This window comes from Pristis pectinata, chromosome 25 (genome assembly GCF_009764475.1).
Source record: "Pristis pectinata isolate sPriPec2 chromosome 25, sPriPec2.1.pri, whole genome shotgun sequence".
NCBI classification, from domain to species: domain Eukaryota; kingdom Metazoa; phylum Chordata; class Chondrichthyes; order Rhinopristiformes; family Pristidae; genus Pristis; species Pristis pectinata.
The window spans coordinates 27280370-27305469 of NC_067429.1; the positions used below are offsets into that span (position 1 = coordinate 27280370).

A 25100-nucleotide genomic window follows, 5' to 3' on the forward strand; every position below is an offset into this window, starting at 1 on the left:
CCTGTGCATGAAATGCTTTTCCTGAATTCACCTGTACATCTGCTGCATCAACCTTATTAACCTTTGTTACTTCAAAAGAACTCATACTAATCAGTCAAGATTTGATTTACAGATCTCCATGCTTCTCTCCTTGACTAACCTACGCCCTCACAAATGTAAAATTTTCATGCTTTATGGTCGTTTCTGTGACAAATATCCTACAGTTTCCTGGTTTGTCTCACTTTGAATAGTCATATAACATTAGCGACCCTCCAGGTCCTCGGACAGCACTCCTATGTGAATTATCGGCTTTGAATAATCTACTTTTAAGTCAACGATTATTATTCTATTTATAATTCTTTATTTCAATATAATCTTCACACTTTTCACTTCCTTTCTGAAGGTGAATACAAACTACAATATCTCAATCATGCCCAACACCACTAAGAATTGCCCCTTATGCCCTTTAATAAACTCAACCCTTCCATATCTACTTACAATTTAAAAATATATTATGGTTTATTTGAAACTACAACAGTAAATAGCTTTGGGGAAGTAACTCGCCATTTATAAACCAGTATTTCAATCATAAATAGTACATTGTCTACTGTTCCCGTCAATACTGTACAAGGACGTTGTAATGTAAGAGCAGAAGTAGGAGCTACAGTATCTTCAATAAGATTGTGCTCATCTCTCACCTCCATTAATCTCTGAAAATTTATCAACCTGTCTTGCAGGTACTCACAGCTATCATGAGTAAGGAATTCCAAATATTCACCTAATTGAAATTTCTCTTTTCTCCTAAATAATCAGTTTTATTTTGAGACTGCGATCTCTGGTTTAAGACAATGCAGCCATGAGAAACATCAAATCCACATCTACCCTGTCAAGTTCCTTAAGGATATTGCATGTTCCCATTAGACCACCTCTCAGTGTTGTAAATTCGAATACAGACCTGGTCTTCTCTCACGCAACAAGCCTGGCACAACAGGAATCAATCTGATGAATCTTTGCTGCACTCCCTCTGGTGCTAGAATATCTTTCCTGATGTACAATAATCCACATGCCATTGTATCAGTGATCCATTATTGCAACAAGACTACTCTTGCAGCATATTGAAAAAATATAGGAGAGGGCACCAAAATGACTAAATATGGTGATTCAGTTATGGCATATTTTTATTGGGAAAGGCTGTAAGTTTTTTTGAGTATTTTAAAGAGACTGGAAAATTCAGACTTGTTGGCCTGAAGGATTTAAAAATCTGGGGAAAATCTAGCTAGGTGGAACAAGTCAAGGATATGGATGAGTAGATAAATGTCTTAGTTCTCGCTAGGTGGTGGAAGAAGTGGAGGTTGTTGTCTTTGGACCTCTTTCAAAATTGAAGTACTTGAAAGTGGACGTAATGAAGGCCCTACCAATAATCTACTAATTGGAGATCATTTCCAAATAAGTAGTTATTTGTGGGATGCTCTTTGATAAGGCAGAAGAATCAACATGGGCTTATAAGAGGAGTAGTCTATGTCCGTGAACTGGAGAGGCCTGAGCCCAGGGTCTGACTTGAACTGGCTATAATTGGTGTGAAATGGCCTAATTCAGCAAAGAAAAGCAAAGGAATGACATTGGAGGTATGAGGTGAGGTGGTGCCACCTGTAGCCTTGAGCCAGAGCTAATGAGGGGTGGACACAGGATGGCCAATAAATAAGAGTGAATTGGATCAAAGTAGAACAATGCAGAACCATTAAGGGAAAAGAATAATAATGGCTTTCAGAGGTAGAGCAGTGAGAACTCAGGAGCCTAATGAACAAGAACTCTGGGGAGACCAGCTATCGCAAGAAAGGCCCTCACGCCTGGGGCAGGGAGGAGGATCAGTCTTCTGGCCAACGGCAGATCCCTATTTCAGTACAAGTGAGAAAAGTAGCTTGGGCAAGTATTGGTCCAAAGGGAACAATAGAATTCAGGAATTACATGGATATTTGCATTTGATATAAGTTGATACAATGGAGTTGTGAGTAGTTTGGATTAATTAGGATTTGTGTGGTCATTCACCTAAATTAATTGACCAAGGTAAGGGTCAACAGACTATAACAAGCTATTTCATCCTGCCAAAAATGGTAAGAGGATAAGACTGCCTATGACGGGAACTAAATTTAAAATATTTCAGAGAGTAGTAATTCTCTGGAACAAATTCCCTAGCAGCGACAGAAGTTTTTAAGCAATAATTCACTTAAAAACAAATGTTATTTTCAGAAAGAAATAACCATTTCAGACACAGTACAAGCAATTTCAAACATGACATTTAGCACGCGCTTAGAAAGAATACATTGACAATTCCCAGCTGTTTACTAGAGATTGACTTCACATTTTGCCTGGACCTGCTCTAGGCAACTGGGAAATCAACAGGCATTGAGTAGCCAAGTGCTCCTGCACTTTATCATGTAACTAATATGACCAAAGGTGAAGCAGAAGCATCCTTGATTTGTCCTATAACAAACTTCCATACAATTCGGATTAAGCCTTCTGAAAGTGGTACAAGTGTAACAGCTGTACAAAGAACAGGGTGTGAATAGTCTCTAATATAACACATAGCAAGAGTGTGCAGATACAAACTTCTTTTTACACCAATTTTTTTTTATTTAAAATGTGCTAAGTGATCTGATACACAATTCAGACAATCCCACCATAACATCAGTGAATTTATTAATGGTGTAAACACCCATGTGCTAAGCTACTTATATATTTGATAGTGAATAGTTAAACAAATTTCAAATTTAAAAAGTTAAACTACGTTTGAAGAATCCTTTTGGTTTGTAACTCTTGGGATGGAGCTGCCTTACAATCCAGATAGATCTGTGCAGATCAAGGAACATAGCCGAATTATACAAAAGGTTTATTTTTCCTCCTTGCATTATTTCACTGTGCCACTGACTTCCATTTTGGACAGCACCTCCAAAGAACCACAAAACTTTAATATGCTGTAGGAAATGCTGTTAAGGGTTTTACAACTACATGCTTTCAGTCAGCATTGCAGTTGCACAATATCTTGTCTACTTCCAAACCCAATCCAAGCTAAACTTTAACTATAGCATCTTTGCTTGGTTCAGGATTTCAAAATTTACAACTTCCTATAGCATCTGTACAAAAATACATCCAAATATTCATCTTCTACTTATCCAATCTGAGATCTTTAAACTATACAAAATGCAAGAGAAGAGAACTTGGGTTGAAAATATTAAGAGCTAAATATGAATGGCAGAGTTGAACAGAATATGCTCAATTTTAAACTTTCCAGAATAGATCTAAAGTTCTCTGTTAAATCAACTATCCTCAAACACAGTTCCAGTGACCCAGTTTCAATCCTGATTTCCACCAGTGTGTGCAGAGTTTGCACATTCACCCTCCGTGGGGGTGGGCTTGCTAGGGTGCTCTGGTTTCCTCCCACACCCAGGGTGATAGAATCAGGAGTGGATGGGGTAGGAGAGTTGGAGAGAATGTGGAAGTAGGTGCTTGGAGGACTCAAGTGGGTTGGTGCCCGAGGGACCCATTTCCATACTGGATGAAATTTCAGAATGTTGCACAATTCTGCACCTAAATCTGGGGAGCAGCATTTAGAACCCCTTTATAAGAGCTGGGGGCCATTGTAGTTCTTCACATGATTCCCCATTGAACAAAAAAATTCTTTAAAACAGCTACTACAACATTGGTTTCTACCCAGATTACCATCACCAGCTGTTCTAATCAAAACCAGAAAGTACTGGAAATCTCAGCAGGCCAGGCAGAATAGGTGGAAGAAAGAGTCAATATTTTGGGTCCATGACCCTTCAGAGATGTTTTGATCTCTGAGGACAGAAGTTTTCCCACTGCCCAAAAGTTTCCAGCCACATGACCACCTTGTTCAACTAGGACTGCAGCAGTATATTTGATGAAAACTAATTCTGAGAATTAGTTTGACAAGAATATTTTTATTCATGTTACAGCCTTGCATTAATCCCATGAGGAATTTAAGTGCAAATACAAATTTTTAAGAGTCCCAATTGATTATCAGTTTCTAATGTTACTTATGGCTGTCTTTTTCATATTTGTCCACCAGTGCTACTATCACATTTGGACAACTTTAGAACATTTTTACCAATTTCCGTGTTCAGCCAAGCTTTATACCTTGGAGTACTAGGATATAAAAGTACACATCTTAAAGTTTTGCTCCTTTAAGTCATTATGCATCTTCAACAGGATAAGTTTAAACTTCATTTTAATTTCTAATGAATCAGAAATCTCAGTATGTGCAAGGATGGATTTCTATGGATGGAAATTTACACTGGGGTAGGGAAAGTGTTAATAAGCACAGGAATGGAGAATAAGAATTATTCTGCACCTGGCTTGCCATGGATGCTCTGAAAATTCACACTGCAAATACTTAGCACCTGAAACAGAAGAGTCCATTTCTCAGCACTAATGCATTTATGTAACCTAAACTGAGACCAAACTAAAATGAAGAAAGGTAGATAATACCTTCGTCAGGGAATTCATGATCAACATACTGCTTAAAAACAGTACTGATACCAATTCCAAGTCCTGTACTTAAACTATCTTGGAATCAATCAATACACAGAAGTTAAGAAGGGGAACAAACCTTTATTGGCAGCAGAAATATTTGCAAACAAGTTCCCTTCTCCACGCCTTCCTCAAACACATCCACAAATGTCTGGAGTTTGGTCATACACAGGCACTCAAACACGCTGGTATGTAACGCTAACATTTATTCTAATAAAGATATCTTCAATATATAATGCATCCCAAGACAAGTTTACAGATTTTGTTAAAAATAAGCTGACCTTCTTCAGATCAAATTCAAAAATCAATGTGCACACCTTCTGTTATTTTGCTACAGAAAAACCTTATTCCACAACTAAGCTTCAGATTTCCACTATTGGATTCAAGCATAATATGCCCCAGCAAAATATATACTTACATTTTCTTAAATTTAATCAGTGTAAATTGAAACCAATAATTCTCTGCAGACTTTTTCCTTTCATATTGTTACAATTTACAAGGTTGCACTCTACAGCTTAAAACATGCCTGCAAGAAGCATAATTTTTTTTTGTCTTTGAAGATAGATCAGTATTCAACTGGTTATTAATATACAATGAACAAGTCAATTTGAAATGCATGCTACTGATCTGTACAGGATAAATACTCCACCCAACCTCTAAATTATCAATGAAATATAATGAGTTTTCTATTTTATTTTTTGAAAAATGTCAGAATGCTGGGAAAGCTTCCTGGAAAATAGGTGTGCAATTTCAAATTCCATTTGTGTCCGTAGTGTCATTGCACAGATGGAGATGCCAAGCACTATTTTTGGAGGGGGGTGCTGTTTATCTTTTGGGGCTTGTCTTGGTAGTTTCCAAACAAAAAAAGGGGTTAGATATTTATTATATGCATTTCACCCTTCGCCCTCCCCACAGCAAATACATACAAGTGTCATTCAATATCTTTACAAAACAAGGAGTGGGAGCAGCTCCCTCAGTGACCTATAAACATTAAATTGTAGGATGCAAGTTCCTAAAAGAAAAAAATCCATAAAATTGCACCATTCAGAGTAGACTCACTCATACATGGGCAATTTTGATGAAATGGTTGCAGAGCCATAAAACACCAGCCAGTACTCAAATTATTTCCTTCCAAGATGCATTTTCAATTTTCCACACCACCAAATTTTTTGGCACATGGAGTGCAACATGTACAATTTAAACCCAAGCTGCACCCCTCAGACTCAGGAGACAATTAAGCAAGATTGCAAACCAAGGTCTGCAATCCTGTTCAATTGCTACAAAATTTGCTGGTGATCAGGTACATTCTCTCTCCCCCTATCCCTCCATCAATTTAGGAAAGGGACCATAAATAGCATCCATGTTCTTAATTTTTGGTCAGCTAGCAATTACATATTGTAAATTTATTTTAGGTCTGCAAGTGTTATTCAGCAACTATTTCAAAAATAGCCATTCATTTCCATTAGTAAAATACTTTCATCATTGTCCATAATACCAGTTCTTACAAGTAGTGTCCCAAACCCATCTATATTTATAAAAAGGCACATGGTGAGGAAACTGCTCCCACTCAAACGCTCTCTCACAAACACACACACATGGCTGGTCATGCAGAGACTTTGAGAAGTGGAATGGATCATTTGTGTCCTGAGAGTCGACCGGTCAGCCAATCAAGTCCATCATAAAGACCATCGCCACTGGAAGCACATGTTGCTTGGATGTACCAAGCTCTTTGGCATATCTGGTGTAATCCCAATTTATCTGTGATTTCTGCAGCATTCATTGCATTAGGCAAATCCTGAAAGAGTAAAGAACCTTGAATGAAATAAAATTGCTTTTTTGTACAAAAGAAAAATGATACGAGCATCTAAGAGCATAATACTTAAATTTTCTACATTTATCCCCAAACTGCACAGCAGCCTCCCTTCAAACTCTGGTATGTGGCAACTCTTACCAGGCAGAATCCCTATAAAAAGCAGGAGCACTTTTATATCTTTCTGAAGTGTCAGACCATTCTCTGAATCTCATGTGCAACTGTCAGTCTGTAGACATTACCCAGGGCATACAAGACACTTGCAAATCTCTGGATTCTGGTTCATATGAGAAGGAACTGTGGCTAATTTGCACCTTACATTTCACTTTGCTTCAAGAAAGGGTACCATAGACTGTTGATATCAGTTATCTTAATAGAATTAGCACCCTGCATTATCCATAGAAGTGAATTAAACCAGCTTTTTACTTGATAGTTTGAGGGATATTGCTTTGTCAGTTTTAGATCAGTTAAAAAAAAATCCTATAATAGCAGAAGGAAAGAGAAACAAGTTTGTCAGTTCTGAAAAACAAAACTGGTATCAACAAATACAAACCTGGAGTCACAGCAATATTATATTGCCTTGAATTTCAATTAAGAAAATGAAGGAAAATATTTTCAGCCTGCTCCCACTTACATGTTAAACACCTAGCGTCCAATCTCTCAGTTCAATGGCTCATAGTAACTAAAATAGATTTAATATCACTATGTAGCTTACAACATGGGGTTCTGCATCGTCAGAATGCTGATCTTTCACAATGGAATGAGGTGAAAAATGGGAGATGAGGAAAGGGGGAAGAAGAGAGGAAAGAGACCATTTAGCCCAACCAACTTTTTAACTGATAATTGTCCTCACCTAGTTCAATGATATAATTTCCTTCTCCCAAAGCTTAGAATTATAAGCAGACATACTTGAAAATCAAAAGCTCTTAAGTGACCATTGTTAACAAGCAAACCTAATTAGCAATACAGACAAACCATTCTATGAGTGCCATCTGTGACTCAGTTGGTGGAACTCCTGTCTGAATCACATGATTGTGGCTCAACTCACTCCACATACTAAGGGAGTGCCACATTGTGGAAAACACCATTTTTTGGATAAAGGCTTAAACTGAGGCTCTGCCTGTGCTCTCAGAAGGACGCAAAATATCTGTGACCCAACATGAAAAACTTACTTGCTTCATGGATAACTAGAAATTGGAAAATTTTCATATGCTTTCTGTTTTAGTAGCCAAGGCAACAAAACCAAACAGCGAGACATTTCTTCAGCTTAGATTCTTGGTCTGCAAGTGACTAACATTTATAGTCAATGACTAAGTAAATCATATTCATTATACAAGCAGAATATGGTGTGTCAGTGAATTTGTAAAATTAAACAGCCTTGGTGGAAGAGGTTTATAGGACAACAGTACCTTATGGATCTCAAATTACCTGCTTATTTGCAAAGACCAGTAGTACAGCGTCTCTCAGTTCATCTTCTGCAAGCATTCGAGACAACTCCTCCCTTGCCTCATTGATGCGCTCTCGGTCATTGCTGTCAACCACGAATATTAAACCTTAAACAGAAAGCATGATGAGTGTAAAAATAGACTATCCAATGACAGGAAAAATGTGTACTTTAGTTTGGTTATTAACTATATTCAGTGCACAAGACTTTAGTAGATAAGCATCTGAAAAATACCCTTTCACCCCTTTGAAGGTGTTTTACCCCCCACTTTATTGATTTCTGTGGGGGAATAAAAATTAAGAGTATCAATGTGATCCGAGATAGGTTTATCACCATTACCCATTGTCTAGCAGTGCTAATAACTGAATTACATTTTAAAAAGACATCAGGAGGAGACACTCCTTTCAGAAACCAGCGCAGGTTTCATGGCCAACTGCTTCTTTGTGATTCTATGGCTAATGTTTTCATGCTAAATGTACAGTTAAAACACCATCAAAATGTGCAACTCTTGTTCCCAGTTAAACATTCTATTAGTATCACAGAGTCCCAGCATTATCCCCACTGGCCTGTTGGAATTTGGGATAGGTTAGAGCCAGTTTTAGACCCCACACGCTTTCATTCTTATTCACCTTCCGAGTAAAAGTCAAACAAGGTGTAAAACTGGAAGATTCAAACCTAGTCCATTCCTGCTGGCTGGAGCTGGCCAGAGGTTGCCTAATCTAAAAGTAGCTGTTAAATGAAGATTCAAACTTATGCACAGAAGAAATTGCCTCATTTTAAAAATTAATTGATATAGTTTTGTCTATTCTCCCATTAAGACATCGACTGATGCTCAGTGACAGCCCATTTGTAGGTTTAGACCCCAGTGCACAGATCACACGCCAAAAAGGCAGGAATTGGAAATGACCAAAGTGGACTACCTGGCAACTTAAATGTAAATTTGTAGTTAGGAATTATATGATCTGCAGAGAACAACTTTAATGATGAAGTTTGAACGTCATTCCTACTTGATAGCAAATAATTCATACCTTGTGTATTCTGGAAATAATGACGCCAGAGGGGTCTAATTTTGTCTTGACCACCCACATCCCATACAGTGAAGCTTACATTCTTGTATTCAACTGTCTCCACATTAAAACCTGCAACAAATTAGATGTGGAAAAGGATGCAATAAAATACATAGGTCAAAGCATATACCGAAAAAGGAGAAATTGGGGGGGGGGGGGGGGTGGTGTGGGAGGAGGTAGTAATATCCACTTGTTTATCTACACATCTTTCCCTACTATTTGTTTTGGTTGTTATAACTTCAGCTTTGAAAGTGGCTAAAAGTAGGATACTCTTCTCACCAAGAGGATGGAAAATTAGCAAAGATCACAACATACATTTACAAAATACTGATCAAAAGACACAAATTAGTGTTTCTTATGCAAAATAGCTCAGATTTGGAGAAAGCATTATAGCTACTAACAATGCAAAGCATTCATTTCATATAGCTGAACAAATATTGAACACTGATTTGACTACACAAGCAGAGTCAACTGACAAAATTCAATCATTTGGTTCAGCAATAGCCTCCAACCTATATCACAGTGCTAAGTGCAATTCTACGTTTTCTGTACACAGTGAGTTTTTACAAGAACAATGAGGCAGGAATCCAAATTCTGGCTGTGAAAATTTAATTTGTTTTTAAATTCCCAACACACATCATCCAGTTTAAACTGCACTAGAAATTGGTCTGAGATAAACACTGCAATTTGGTGCAAGCTCAAATTTTAGCAGCTTTCAAGTCATTGGTAGATTAGATTGTCATATACACCAGGGTGCAATGAAATTCCTTGTTCGTATGAACCTCACAGAGTAAACAGAATACAAAGAAATAATAAATGTAACGATGAGTGCGGAACAGCAGAATGGTGCAAAAATTGCAGTGCAACCTGAAGTAGTGCAGGAAGAAATGCTAAAGTGACAACAAGAGGTAGAGGTAAAAGTACAAGAATGTGGCAGCACCATCGGGAAGGGGGTATAAAAGAGGTGATTGGTTCAGAAGTCTGATAGGAGTGGGGAACCACAGGGCTCAAATTGGGTTTGGGGCTCAGGTAGGGCAAAAGGGAGATAGGACTGGACAGGGAAAAGGCAAAAAGATTTACAGATGCATCAGGGATTGGGATGCTAGGGAATGGAAACCAAAAGGATTGATGTTTAGGTGGGAAGAGGGAAGCTGGAGATAATACTTTCCCTCAGAAATGGGAACATCAGTAACTTAGCAAGGAGAAGCAATTTGCTGGCCACCTTCCTCTCAAGAGGACTAACTTGCTTTTACTCCAACCTGACCTCAGCAGCCACTCAAGACCCACGATGTAGGATCCTCCAACACGGTACAGATGCTTGAAATGGTAGGCAGGTTAGTAGAGTTGGAGCTGGTAGAATGGAAAGTGGTGCATTCTTTCAGTATGCTCCAAAAAGATATTGGAGGTTCTCAGTGCCAACTTGGCTAAGTGTAATTAGAGCCTCAATGCTAGTTTGGAAGATGATTTTTTTTTGAAAAAACAAAAAAAAGAGAATGCTCCCAAGGGCCTTGAGGTGCTTATTGTAGGTTCTCCACATCTCTGAAAAATACAGGAGAGTGCGGATCACTGCTGCCCAGGAGACCATGGAATTGGTACCCAGTTTAATGTCTTGATCTTCAAACTTGTGCTCAGATGCCGAAGACTGTACTGGTGCAATGGAAGCTATAGCAATTTTCACCATTGACATCTGCTTTAACCAAGTGGCTTCAAGATAAGGAAACCATTCCACCCACTGCCTCCCTCCCCCAGGGTATCATCCAGAACCCTTTTTTTAAAATCTGGGGGCAGTGTTGTAGACAGAGGACCATGGGTTTGCAGCTGTTTGGTGCAAGGCCCTTTTTCTTGTATGCTTCAGTGAATGAGTCAATGTTGACCTGGAGCTTGGTGTCGAAATATGCAACAACAGCTTAAGGAGGTTGTAATAACTTTAGTTCTTGAGTGGAGGCCACATTGGTTGCATAGTTAGGATTCTCTCTAGCAGGAAGTTTGAAGTGGAAGTGCAATACTGCAGTAAGCAAAGGGTTAGAACAATGATAGTCTTGCTACACTAGGATTGGGTCTGTGCTGGATCTTTCGGTTAGAACTACGGTTTGCATGCCATCATGTAGTAAAAAGGAGAATGGAGGCAAACCTGAGTAGCCAAGTTCAGGAATTCTCCACAATTCTGAGACAAAGACTTTTGCAAGGTCAGGAAAGAAGGTGGTTGATGCTGCTCCCTGCATATTTTGTCAATGAATTGTCATGTTCATTATGTCACTTGATAGATTCCACATCATCTATTGAGATGCAGCTCTTTGGTTAGTGAAACACGCAGCTGAGGATAATCCTGGTGATGACTTTCCATATGGCAGAGAGCTTCCCCCCTACCCCTTTGCAGTTCTTACAATAGTCTGATTATTCCTTTTCAGAGGTCCCCAGCAAATCTTATCCTCAAACAGAGAGAAGGACGAATTTATATCCAACATCCCTTTCCACTAAATTTCAGAAGTTGAGGGTAAATGATCTACTCCAGAGCTGTTTTTTCCAGTTGAAAAATGGCCTTTCCAACCTACTATCCACCTGGAGCAACAGCAAGACTGGAACACAAGATGGAATCAATGACGTTTGGACCAGAGTTAGTTGAGAAGATCTTCAAAGGATTCTTATGAGAGAGAACAATGATTTATTCAGTGTTCTAGTTCTTCTTTCAGTTCTAAGTGAGATGGACCCTTAGCTGTTTGTGCCAACACTTAAGAATCCATGGATTCTGTGGTTCAGCTGGTAGCTGGACCTGTTGTACTCCTTCCATTCACCAATGATTGATGTCAAGTTTTTTTTTGCTGGAACTCACCCCTTAAGGGCCGGTAATGCTGTTTATATTCTTTGAGGTTTGATGAAGTTTCCGGTCAAAGTATGCCTTGTATTTAGTTAATTAGCTCCTGGTCATTCTCACCAAACCAGTTTTCCGACAGAGAAGAATCCTTTCATGGGCTGTGCATGTTCCAACCAGTTCTGCAACAATTTCAGAAGTGTTGTGAAATGCACAAAACCCAAGGTTATTTGAAAAGGTTGGCAAGTGCAACAAGGTGGATCAAAATTGTCAGAGCCAGACCATTTACATAAATTTGCAAGAATCTCATGCCTAGAAACTGATATACATTGTGCACATTTAAAAACCAAAAGCCAGGGCAGCATACTGGTCCAGCACTAAGCACTGCTCCAGGTTCAATCTCAGTTGCTGCCTACACATTCTCCTGTGACAGCATAGGATTTCATCGTACTCTAGTTTCTACATGCTGGTAGGCTAAATGGCCACTAACACCTCCAAGTGGCAAAAAGAATCAAAAGGGATTTGATGGGCAGAAGAGACCAGTTGCAGGGATACAAAGAGGGGGAAATGAGACTGATAGAATTGCTCTGCTGAGAGTTGGTATTGCATAGATGGGCCAAATGGCCTCATGTGCTGCAATATGTTAGTTAACAAGCAAACCTTAATTTCCACTAGCTGAATGTGGCTAATAGTACAATGCCAGATTAAGTACATCATACAGTCTAAATTCCCAGCATATTAATAACCTAGATTCCCCATTTCTTGAGTTTCCTTAGCATCAGAAAACATGCATTATCCTTTGAAGAACAGCTCTTGCCTTGCAAGTTGCAGATTGCTTCAATATTCAGAAAAATCTAACTTACCAATGGTAGGGATTGTTGTCACAATTTCCCCAAGTTTGAGTTTATACAGTATTGTGGTTTTGCCTGCAGCATCCAGTCCCACCATAAGGATGCGCATCTCCTTCTTCCCAAACAGACCCTTGATAAGTCCCATGATGTTTCCCATGGTGCCTTTGTTTCTCTTAATCAATCCTTAAAAGAAAAAATATCTCAAGTTTGTACAACAGTAAATGAGGATATTTCATTCCCCCTTGGTGCTTGGCCTGCTCTAAAGATGCACATAATAATGCTTCACTCTGTATTCCTCAAAATCATAGTCAGAAAACATTGAAACAGGTCCTTTTTCTGACCATAAAGCACTTTTTACACTAATCCTATTTTATTCTGTTCATGTTCCCACCGAGTCCTTCCAGACTCTACTGCTCACCATTAGACTCAGGGCAGGCCTTGATCAGCATTAAGCCGCTAACATTGGTGTATTACAATAGTTTAAAATACATGTCTGCAGCCCTCCAATTCTTTTTAAAGTTTCCAATTTCTTGACCCCAACTCATTTACACCACTGATGTCCAATCCCTCTGCACCTCATTCCCCCCCTCACCCCACATCCAAAGAGCCAGAGGGGTCCCACCTTTTCCTTGAACGAAAGCCCAAGTAGTCCTCATCCACCACCCCATTTTCATTCACTTGGTTGAACTTGTTCTTACATTAACACTCATTGGAGCAATGTAAAGGTCCAAGCTACACCAATCTTTGTTGGATATGTGGAACATTTCTCACTGCAATCTAACTCATGACACCCTCTCTTTTTCTTGAACACAGACTATAATGATGCTACATTTTGCTTTTTCACTCAAATATAAAGTCTCATCACGCTCATTGCCTTTTGCAGCTACCGTGATTACACTTCCTCCCACTCTGCTGACCAAGAATCATTTTGTTCTGCGTCTGTCTCCATCAATACTTTGACAAAACAATCCTCCACCAGTGCTTCCAAGTCCTTTTCCCGAAACTGGATTTCCCTTCTCACGCTCAGAGTAAGATCCTGATGTCCCCACCTTTCACTCCACTAACCTCCACATTCAATGTAATCAAGCATAATCTGATACTTTCAATGTGATGTCACCATTACACATTTCTCCCCCTTCAGCACTCCAAAAGCATCTCTCTCCAGGATACTCTGGTTCACTCTTACACCTCAATTTCTATTCCCCAACCCTGTACGTTTCTGTAGGGCAAAGGAGGCATACTTCAATTTGCCATATCTGCCCTTTCACCTACTTGCCTTCGCACCATTCAAGACCCTAAACACTCCACGATAGAGCAATGATTCACTTGTATTTCTTGCTATTTCATATACTGCTCATAGTGTGGTCTCCTTGACAATGGCAAAACCAAACAAGCTAGATTACCACTTTAAAAAACCTCTTCTGCTTGTGAATGTGACTCCAAGATTCCAGATACTCATTGTTTCAATTCTCCATAGCACTCCCAATTTGACACCTTCAGTCTAGTACATCATTCTGTAAACCCATTTGGGCACTGTCGGAACAACATCCATTGACTACCCAGATTAGCCTTCTGGATTCATATCAAAGTGAACAATTTCGGCTGCTGCCTCACACATTTCCAGCAAATTTTCCATCAACAATTTCAGATGCTTAGTCATCTTCTATTTAGACCTCCTTTAGCTATTGTACTATTAAGACTTTTGTCACCCTCCTGTCACTCAGCTCCTTTACCCCTTATGATTTATATCTTAGCTTTCTCTGCATTCCACCACCCCCCCCAACTTTTTCTGCATCATAAAATTTTTCACCTCTTAATTTTTCCATTATAATGAAAGGTCATTGGAAATGTTAAATCTGTTTCTCCATCTAGGGTACTGCCTGATTTTTATATTTCCAGCAGTTTGGTACCAAAATAGGAGCCATTAATATTACAAGCAAAATTGCAAATCACATTTTTGAATTTATTCTTACATTTTTATATCAAAAAAATCAGTTTCTAAAATCTATAAGAAATTATAATTGCTTTATATTTCAAAAATCAGCTCTTGACATATAGGAGTAAAGGATAAATTTCCACTCTTTTTTATGGACCCATGCTTATGTTTCTTGAATTAGACAATTCCTGTAAAGATGATCAGCAAGAAACATAACATACTAAGAATGCATAGCATCTCTCGTAGGATATTATCTCTAGGGCTACCAACTGGAGCAGAAATTAAAGCAGATAAGGAGGATGGCTCATCAGTGATGGCACATATTGCTAAAGTGGCTTTAAGTTAGATATGCGAGGATGAAAGGAATCTCAGAACTTAGGGCCCAGGTGATCAAGACAGAAGATGACAGAGTCACCAATAGTATTACAAAATGATTTTTGGGGGTGGGGGGGGGGGGGGGTAGGTTAGTGGTGAAAAACAGGGCATGTGGACAGGAAGCCAGTAGTGGAGGAATGCCAAGATATCAAATACTTCAGGATAGGTGGAATGTTGAGACTACAGAAGAATACAAAAACATAGATGAGAATTTTAAATCTCAATGTTGGCAGCACAGGTGTGAACATAGTCAAGAAGGTCTCAGGGTTGACAGGTAAGCAACATGATGTTCAATAGGAAGTGAGCAGAATTTTGGACGAATCCAACTTTAGCATGTACCAAGAGCAAGGGCAAGGGGTTCAAAAGCTGAGGCAGATCTACAGAAATGGCAGCAAGTGACTTTGGTGACAGATTATATGACTGGATATTCATCTCAAGTTTGATATCATAGGATATCAAGCTTGCCAACACTTTCATTCAACCCAAGACAATGGCCAAAGATGGGTGGAACACAGTGATGATAAACCATGTTCCCAATGTTACAACTGCAACAAATGAAACCAGAAACTAAATTGATCAATCACATCTTAGTTCCTCTTATTGGAACTACCCATTTACACCAAATTCACTGCACCATTTTTCAAGCACATTAAACTTTCAATTCATGAGAAATGCTGGCACAATGACTCACCTCACACTTCATTCAAGTGGCCATTTTCCAATTGTAAATCTCAGATGCCTGCTGACAGGCTATCCAACTGGACAAGGCCTCATCAACAAGCCACAAGGTAAGATTACTTCAAAAATACAAAATTTGGAACATGCTACTTGCTTATGTTATACAAAGTTAGACAATTTTAAATCATCCACAACTAATTGTAATCTGAGTACTAAGCAATTATTTGTGAATTGATGTTTCACTACTTATTTTGTAATTAATAGTAATGTTGTCTTTGCACTGTCCTGCTGCTACAAAAACAAATTTCACAACATAAGTTAGTGATAATAAATCTGATTCTGACATAGACACCCTTACATTCGAGCTCCTATATTATTAAATTCAGAAGTCTGATATGTACATACATTTGTTCCTAATAGCAGAACCAGATCCACTTGTGTTCTTTATCAGCTTTATGTGCTTTTGATGTTATTTATTACAATACTGTGGAGGTGTGGTTACCATACAAAGTGATTTTTGTGTATTTTCCAACTTACAGACAAAAATCATCTGTAAAAACAGAACCCATTCAATACCCAGGAACAGCTTGTATGCCTGATGTTAGGAGGACCATATTGAAACTTATGCCCCAAATTCATGCAAATTTGAACACAATTTGGCAGTGAAATACTATCAATTTCCCCACACACTTTGACAGATTATTTTTCCTGCTCCACTTCCAATCAGAACGTTGGGGAAACAAATACTTTTCCCCGACAAATGCAATCACAAGAATCAGGGCACACCCACTTTAAGAACAATAATGTGGGCAGCCAGTTCTTATCCAGATTTCAGGTCACATGCCCAGTAAGTCTTTCCCAACCAGTCTTCCTTGTAACCATTTCATAGCCAAGGGATAAACTTCTGGCTGCTCAGTATCACCCACGGCACAAGAGGAAGGGACAAAGAGCTAGATAAAAAATCATCCCTGTGTTTCAGTTGATTTTGTTCATTTCAAAACATACTTTATTCATAAAAATAAGTCAATACAATCAGTACAGTGCCTCCCTATATTCATAGTGTCATCGAACCATGACATTTAAACAATACACCCGGAAAGCGTTTGGTCGCACACACCAGTCAGCCCGCCACTGTCTGGGAAGTGCCGAGGGAAGGGAAGGGGATTATTCCTCCTCCCCCTCCCTGGGCCCTGAGGCCTCGCCAATGTCACCACTACCTGGTTGCCTGTGGGAGATGCCGGGCGAAAGGGATCACCCCCGGGCCCTGAGGCGCCGGCACCGCCCGGCTGCCTGTGAGAGGTGCCGGGGGGGAGGGAAGGGGGGGGGGGGGGAGGGAAGGGGGGGGGGGGGAGGGAAGGGGGGGGGGGGGAGGGAAGGGGGGGAGGGAAGGGAAGGGGGGGAGGGAAGGGAAGGGGGGAAGGGAAGGGAAGGGGAGGGGGGGAAGGGAAGGGAAGGGAAGGGAAGGGGGGGACGGGAAGGGGGGGAAGGGAAGGGGGGGAAGGGAAGGGAAGGGGGGGAAGGGAAGGGAAGGGGGGGAAGGGAAGGGAGGGGGGGGAAGGGAAGGGAGGGGGGGAAGGGAAGGGAGGGGAAGGGAAGGGATCCCTCCTCCCTTCCCCCCCCCCTCCCCGGGCCCTGAGGCGCCGGCAGCGCCCGGCTGCCTGTGAGAGGTGCCGGGGGAAGGGGGGGGAAGGGAAGGGAAGGGAAGGGGGGGAAGGGGGGAAGGGAAGGGAGGGAAGGGGGGAAGGGAAGGGAGGGAAGGGGGGAAGGGAAGGGAGGGAAGGGGGGAAGGGAAGGGAGGAAGGGAAGGGAGGGAAGGGGGGAAGGGAAGGGAGGGAAGGGGGGAAGGGAAGGGAGGGAAGGGGGGAAGGGAAGGGAGGAAGGGGGGAAGGGAAGGGAAGGGAAGAAGGGGGGAAGGGAAGGGAAGGGAAGGGAAGGGAAGGGAAGGGAAGGGATCCCTCCTCCCTTCCCCCCCCCCTCCCCGGGCCCTGAGGCGCCGGCAGCGCCCGGCTGCCTGTGAGAGGTGCCGGGGGAAGGGGGGGGAAGGGAAGGGAAGGGAAGGGGGGGAAGGGGGGAAGGGAAGGGAGGGAAGGGGGGAAGGGAAGGGAGGGAAGGGGGGAAGGGAAGGGGGGAAGGGAAGGGAAGGGAAGAAGGGGGGGAAGGGAAGGGAAGGGAAGGGAAGGGAAGGGAAGGGATCCCTCCTCCCTTCCCCCCCCCCTCCCCGGGCCCTGAGGCGCCGGCAGCGCCCGGCTGCCTGTGAGAGGTGCCGGGGGAGGGATCCCCCTCCCCGGGCCCTGAGCCTGGCGGATATCCGGGCGGCCCGGGCCTAGGCCTTCCGCTCCCGCTTCCCCTCCTCCCTGGCGCACCTTCTCTCTCTCCTTCGGCCGACGCCCAGACGGCTCTCGCCCGTTCTCGTTCCCCCCACCCCACCGCCGCCGGCCGCCTCATCCGACAGGAGGGCGGCGGCGGCGGGACACTCACCCCCGGTGCTCCTCGCCTCGCCTCACACTCCGCCGCCGCCGCCCAGCCAAACGCCCGCCGACCGCTCCACTTCCCGACTGCGGCTGCCGCTGCCCCGCCGACGTGTTGACGTTGTGACGCACGCCCGCCCCCTCGGCGGCCCGGCCCACCAATCAGCGGCCGCCGTGCCAACGCCTTGTGGGCAGCCTCCAGCGTGGAGCTGAGTGTGTGCCAGCCCTTCCCTCGGTCCGACGTGTTGCTGCAGGGGGTGTCTCACACACCCGGCACAGGGCAGGCTGCCTGCCTGATACTTCGCCAAAATGTTATTCTGCTTCTTAGTTATTTAGGATGTTCTCAATTGGTTTGATATTACTCAGGCTGTGTTGGGAAATCCTATCACAAAACTTGCTCAAGTTCCTTCCCCAAGACACAAGGCGGAACGTACATATGTTTTGCACAATTAAGGTTGGGTGTTTCCCTGAGCAAACTGTCCAGCCATCTGGCAGGGTGCTTCATGGCCAGAACATAGAACAACACAGCACAGGAACAGGCCCTTCGGCCAATGATGTTGTGCCAAACTAATTAAACTGGTAATTAAATGCCCAACTAAGCTCATCCCTTCTGCTTGCACAATGTCCGTATCCCTCCATTCTCTGCACATTCGTGTGCCTATCTAAGAGCCTCTTAAAGGCCTCCATTGTATTTGCCACCACTACCACCCCTGGTATTGGTACTGGTTTATTATTGTCGCTTGTACCGAGGTACAGTGAAAAACTTGTCTTGCATACAGATTGTACAGGTCAGTTCATTACACAGTGCAGTTACATTGAGTTAGTACATTGATGTAGTACAGGTAAAAACAAGAACAGTACAGAGTAAAGTGTCACATATACAGAGAAAGTGCAGTGCAATAAGGTGCACGGTCACAACAAGGTAGATCGTGAGGTCAGAGTCCATCAGAGTCCTGGCAACACACTACAGGCACCCACCACCCTCTGTAAGAAAGCTTAACCTGCACACTTCCTTTGAACTTACCCCCTCTGGCCTTGTATGTAAGCCCTCTAGTATTAGACATCGACCCTGGGAAAAAAATACCGGCTGTCTATCTATGCCTCTCATAATCTTATCAACTTCTATCTGGTTTCCCCTCAGCCTCTGCTGCTCCAGAGAAAACAACCCAAGTTTGTCCAACCTCTCCGCATAGCACATGCCCTCTAATCCAGGCAGCATCCTAGTAAACTTTTGCATCCTCTCCAAAGCCTCCACATCCTTCCTATAATGGGGTGACCAAAATTGAATGCAATATTCCAGATACAGCCTAACCAGAGTTTTATAAAGCTGCAACATAACTTCCTGACTCTTGAACTTAATGGCTCAACTAATAAAGGCAAGCATGCCATATGCCTTCTTTACCTGTGCAGCCATTTTCAGGGAACTATGGACTGGACCCCAAGATCCCTCTGTACATCAACACTGCTAAGGGTCTTGCCATTAACAGTGTACTGTCCCTTTACACTTGATCTTCCAAATGTGAAATATAAAAAACAGCAGAGGTCCCAGTATGGATCTATGCAGAACACCGCTAGTCACGGACCTCCAGTCAGAATGTCCTGTTGACCACCATCCTCTGTCTTATATGGGCAAGTCAATTCTGAATCTAAACAGTCAAATCACTGTGGATCCCATGTATCTTTATCTACTAGAAGAGCCTACCATGAGGGACCTTGTCAAACACCTTTCTAAAATCCACATAGACACCATCCACCTACCTTCATCAATCACCTTTGTCACCTCCTCAAAAAACTCAATCAAGTTAGTAAGGCACAACTTGCCCCACACAAAGCCATGCTGACTGTCCCTAAATAGGCCATGGTTTTCCAAATGCTCATAAATCCTACCCCAAAGAATCCTCTCCAGTAACTTCCCTATGATTGATGTGAGACTCACTGGTTTTTAGTTTCCAGGATTATTCCCATTTACCTTCTTGAATAATGGAACAACATTAGCTACTCACCAGTCCTCCGAGACCTCAGTTCTGGCTAGAGAGGACATGAAGATATTAGTCAAGGCCCCAGCAATCTCATCGCTTGCCACTCTCAATAACCTGGGGTATATTCCATCAGGCCCTGGGGATAAATCCACTTTAATATTCTTTAAGAGACCCAACACTACCTCCTTATCTCAAAATACTCTAGCATATTAGCACACTCTACACTGATCTCACTATCCTACACATCCAAAGACCAAGTACTCCCACAAACTACTCATTTAGGACCTCGCCCACATCCTCCTCCTCCAAGCACATGTTCCCTCCGTTATCCTTGAGTGGTCTTGCTCTTTACGTATATATAGACTGCCTTGGGATTATATTTAAGCCTACTTGCCAAGAACTTTTCATGGCCCCTCCTGTAAGACCCAACAAGTTTCGGGCAGACGAAAGGGCATCTTTCACCAAGATGGTGATCTTCCAGTAGCACTTGATGTCTGTCTCGGTGTGTGACCCTGGGAACAGCCCATAGATCAGAGACTCCTCTGTTGTGCAGCTGCTTGGAATGAACCAAGACAAGGACCACTGCATCTGTCTCCACACCCTTTTAATAAATCCACAGTCTGCAGAGAGGTGGGTGACCGTATCCTCCCTGCCACAGCCGTCCCAAGGGCAGCGTGTGTTGGGAATGATCTTTCAACTGTACAGGAAGGATCTGATTGGGAGGGCCCCTCTCACTGTCTTGTTGCTTGTTGGTGAATTCTGGGTTTCTCAGATCAGTATATTGATCATACTATGAGAGACTGGACCTGGTGTTGGGAAATGAGTCTGGGCACGTGACCAACTTTCAGTGGGAGAACATTTAGAGAACAGTGATCACAGCTCCTTAACTTTTAAGATAGCTATAATTAAGGATAAGTATGGACCTTGTGGGAGAGTATTGAATTGGATCTGGGCAAATTACAAGAGTATTAGGCAGGAATTAGGGAGAGTTAATTGGGAATAGCTGTTTTTGGACAAATCCACATCTGACATGTGGAAGATGTTTAGAGATTAACTGCACAGAGTACAGGACAGGTATTTTCCTGTAAGAAGAGAGGATAAGGGTTGCAAGATAAGGGAACCTTGGATGTCGAGAGAGGTGGTGAATTTAGTCAAGAAGAGAAAGGAAGTGTATGTAAGGTTTCGGAAGCTAAAATCAAAAGCAGCCCTTGAGGATTATAAAGAAGCTAGAAAAGAACTCAAGGAGGGAATTAGGAGAGCCAGGAGGGGCCATGAAAAGTTCTTGGCAAGTAGAATTAAATATAATCCCAAGGCATTTTATATGTACGTCAAGAGCAAGACCACTCAAGGATAAAGGAGGAATTGTTCAGGCTCTCCCATCACCCATGATGTTGCTGCTGCCACCCCAAGGTCCAGGCACCAAATATGTAACCCTCACAACCCCTTCACTGTCCAAACCACAACATCCTGAATCCCGGGACCCAATCTTTCAATCTCCTGACTCTTGACTAGCTGACCCAATAATCCCCAAAGAAGCCAGGTCCCCCACCTCCATTTGTCCTCAACACTTCCGGCATTGCCTCCATCTGTCTATGGTCGATCGTTGGCCCCATCCTGGGTCCCTCACCAATTCTCGGCTGCGTTCCCTCTTCCCCATCCCTCACCCAAGATACCAGCCCAATCCTTCTTTCCTGGGCCCTCACAGATTCAACGCACAGATCCAATCCATCTCTTCCACACTAACTCAAGCTACAGTTCAATCTCTCGGTCCCTGCCCTGACTCCAGGCACAAGTGAGACCAAACGCAGACTAGGTGACCGTTTGCAGAACACCTGCCCTCTGTCCGTAACCGTGACCTGCATCTTTCCGCTGCCAGTCACTTTGACTCCCCCCCCACACTATCACTGATATGTCAGTCCTCGGCCTCTTCCACTGCCAGGAGGATTCCAAGTGCAAACTGGAGGAACAGCACCTCATTATCCGTCTTGGAACCTTGCAGCCTAACGGCATGAATATTGAATTCCCCTACTTTAGGTAATCCCCACCCCCCTTCCCCACAAACCCCCCACCCCCATGCTTCTTCCCTTTCCTAGCCTCCTTTTTTCCTTTCTCTCTTCTTAAGTTTTAACCATCCCCCTGTGGATCTGCTCTCTGCTCCTCCCCCACACCAGCCTATCACTATTTCTTATCTGGATCTACCTATCACCACCTTGTGCCCACCCCGCCTCCCCTCTTTTGTCCACCTATCACTGCTCTGCTTTTCCCTCCTATATATTGGGCTTCCTCTTTTCCTATCTTCAGTCCCGAAGAAGGGTCCTGACCCGAAACGTTGACCGCCTGCTTTTCTCCACGGATGCTGCCTGGCCTGCTGAGTTCCTCCAGCATCATTGTGTTTTTCATCTAGATTCCAGCATCTGTAGTCCTTTATTTCTCTTTCACAAGTTTAATCCTTTCTCCCTGCTTCCCACCAACCCTCCCCACCACCCAATGAATAAAAAGCCCCATCTCTCTGCCTTCCTGCCACCCTCCCTACAACTGCTCAGTCACAGTGTAAGGCCTGGTCTTGGGCAGTTCCTGAGCAGCAGATATTTGTTCCCAATATATGCACAATCTCCATTTCTGTTGTGCAAGTTTGCAGTGAGGGGGCACAGATGCAAATCAATCTGACGTACCATTTTGGGTGCACTCAAATTTCCAGGCCATATCTGGTCATTCACCTCATTTCTCATGTCTTCTCACTACTGTCATATCTTCCTGCATTGTAAGGGTGACTACATTTGAGATGCCATCGTATCATAAATGCAAATTATTTTTGCCACGTGTTTGAGAATGTAATTGTTGTGAAAGGAATATCAGGCCTAATTTTGTCCTGTGTAAAATGACTCTATGGATTGTATGACCATCCCCTTACCAAGAATTACCCAAGTTTTCCAATAAGAAAACACTAACCCTTAAAATACTTCTGTCATAGTTATTTACATACAATTATAATTCATGGTGCAGGTCCGCGTTAAATGGAAGGCTTCCTTAAAAAGGCATCATATATTTTGTTTTCATGTAGTGTTGTGTACATTACAGTCTGGTGATAATTTTAGTATCTATGTATTGAAATTGTGTAGGATGTTATTGAATTATTATTGAATTAATGTAGATTTGCAATACAAATCATATATTTTTAGAGTTGTAGAGTTATACACACACACACACACACACACACACACACATATATATATAATAGAGAGAGAGAGAGAGAGAGAGAGAGCATGAAACAGGACCTTTGGCCCACTGAGTCTGTGCCAACCATCAACCACTAATCTGATACTAATCCCATTTCTTAATGCTCTCTGCATTCTCATCAGCTCTCCCCAGAGTCTACCACTCGCTACTCACTAGGGGCAATTTACCGAATCCAATTAACCTACCAACCTGCACGTTTTTGGGATGTAGGAGGAAAATGGAGCATCCAGAGGAAACCCACATGGTGACAGGGAGAGGTGCAATCATTTCTAGTACTGCTACAAATACTAATTGTTCTGTGGGTCAATCTGTTTTGCCAACTGTGATCTTTGAAATTAGATAATATTGTTGAAGGTGTCCATGTCTATGTAAAACTGTGTATGACCAGACTGGATTTGGATATGAACATTGACAATTATTCACGTTAACCTTTTTACCATAAACAAAACCATAAAAGGGGAGGTGTGAAAAGGTTAGCATAGAATCACTGAACCTTACACCGTAAAGGGAGGTCATGTGGCCCATTGTCCCTGACGACTCTTTGTTGAAGTTCTCCAATATAAATGTATTCTTCAGCATTTTCCATCAAGTGCAAATCCAATTGCTTTTTGGAATATAATGTAGTACCTACTTCCGTCATGAATTCCAGATCTTAACAACATTCTGCATGAAAAATGTTCTCCCCTCATTTCTGCTCTAGTTCTATTGCCAATTACTTAAAATCAGCGCCCTTTAGTTACCAGTCCCTTTGCCACAGGAAACAAGTTTCTCTATGCTTCCTCCAGCAAAACCTCTGATGATTTTGGGCACTTCTACTAAATCCCTCCTTTGACTTTTCCAGGTTGAACAGTCTCTGCACAGACGTGATGGGACTCATCTCTGATGCCATCCTGACAGACTCTGTAGTCTCTCCTAAATTTTTCCATCAGAATTGCACACAATACTCCAGATACAGCCCAGCCAGTGATTGTAATGATTGGCATTACATTATTTTTGTATCCAATGCTCTCACCTACAAAGCCAAGGTTCTCATATGCTTTCCCGAACACCTTCTCAATTTTTCCCGTCACTTTCAACCCCAGGTCCTCCTGTTCTTGCATTCCCTTCAAAATAACGCCTTTTTAATTTATATTGCTCTCCATGTTGTTTTTCCCATCCAACTTTGCACATGGTTTGTCGCTTCTATGGCAATTAAAAAGCACTAGTCCAGTTTTCAATGAAACATAGCAATTCCATTTCAGGGGTACAGACCATCCTGTTTGGTTGCAGTTTCAGACAGTACCCCATCATTGCGTGGAAGCTGCATATCAGACGCAAGCCTGTGAATACCTGCACATCCCCACCATCTGAGCCATGCCATCTTCTCACAGCTACCATCAGGCAGCTACCATCAGGCAGGAGGTATAGAAGCCTGAAGTCCCACACCACCAGGTTCAAGAACAGCTACTTCCCTTCAACCATTCTCGAACCAACCAACACAACCCTAATTGCTACAATTTAGCAACACTATGACCACTTTGATCACGGTGGTGTGTTGCCTCCCGGGTGTCAGGGTCAAGGATGTCTCTGAGCAGCTGCAGAACATTCACAAGGGGGAGGGCTAACAGCCGGAGGTCATTGTACATGTTGGTACAAACGACGTAGGTAGAACAAGGGATGAGGTCCTGCAGAATGAGTATAGGGTGTTAGATAAAAAGTTAAGAAGCAGGACCTTGAGATGGTGATCTCCGGATTACTCCTGGTGCCACGTGCTAGCGAGGTCAGAAATAGGATAGGTCAGATGAATTTGTGACTGAGGAGCTAGTGCAGGGGGCAGAGATTCAGGTTCTTGGACCATTGGGATCTCTTCAAGGCGACCTGTACAAGAGAGAAGGGTTGCACTTTGAACCAGAGAGGGACCAATATCCTTACAGGGAAAT

The 25100-nt window shown here is 42.6% G+C and overlaps 1 protein-coding gene across 2 annotated transcripts; it reads right to left on the bottom strand.

The window, feature by feature from the left end:
* Positions 1–4593: 4593 nt before the first annotated feature.
* Positions 4594–18138, bottom strand: LOC127582855 (ADP-ribosylation factor 1-like). Of its 2 annotated transcripts, XM_052038425.1 has the most exons (6): positions 17976–18075; positions 15511–15616; positions 12521–12691; positions 8810–8920; positions 7766–7890; positions 4594–6322 (listed from the first exon to the last, which is right to left on the bottom strand). In XM_052038425.1, the coding sequence occupies exons 3-6, from the start codon at positions 12663–12665 to the stop codon at positions 6161–6163; spliced, it is 543 nt and encodes a 180-aa protein (XP_051894385.1). In that variant the 5' UTR covers positions 12666–12691; positions 15511–15616; positions 17976–18075; the 3' UTR covers positions 4594–6160. The 2 variants fall into 2 exon arrangements, with proteins under 2 accessions (XP_051894385.1, XP_051894384.1); XM_052038424.1 differs by lacking the exon at positions 15511–15616 and having other exon boundaries at positions 17976–18138.
* Positions 18139–25100: the final 6962 nt, after the last annotated feature.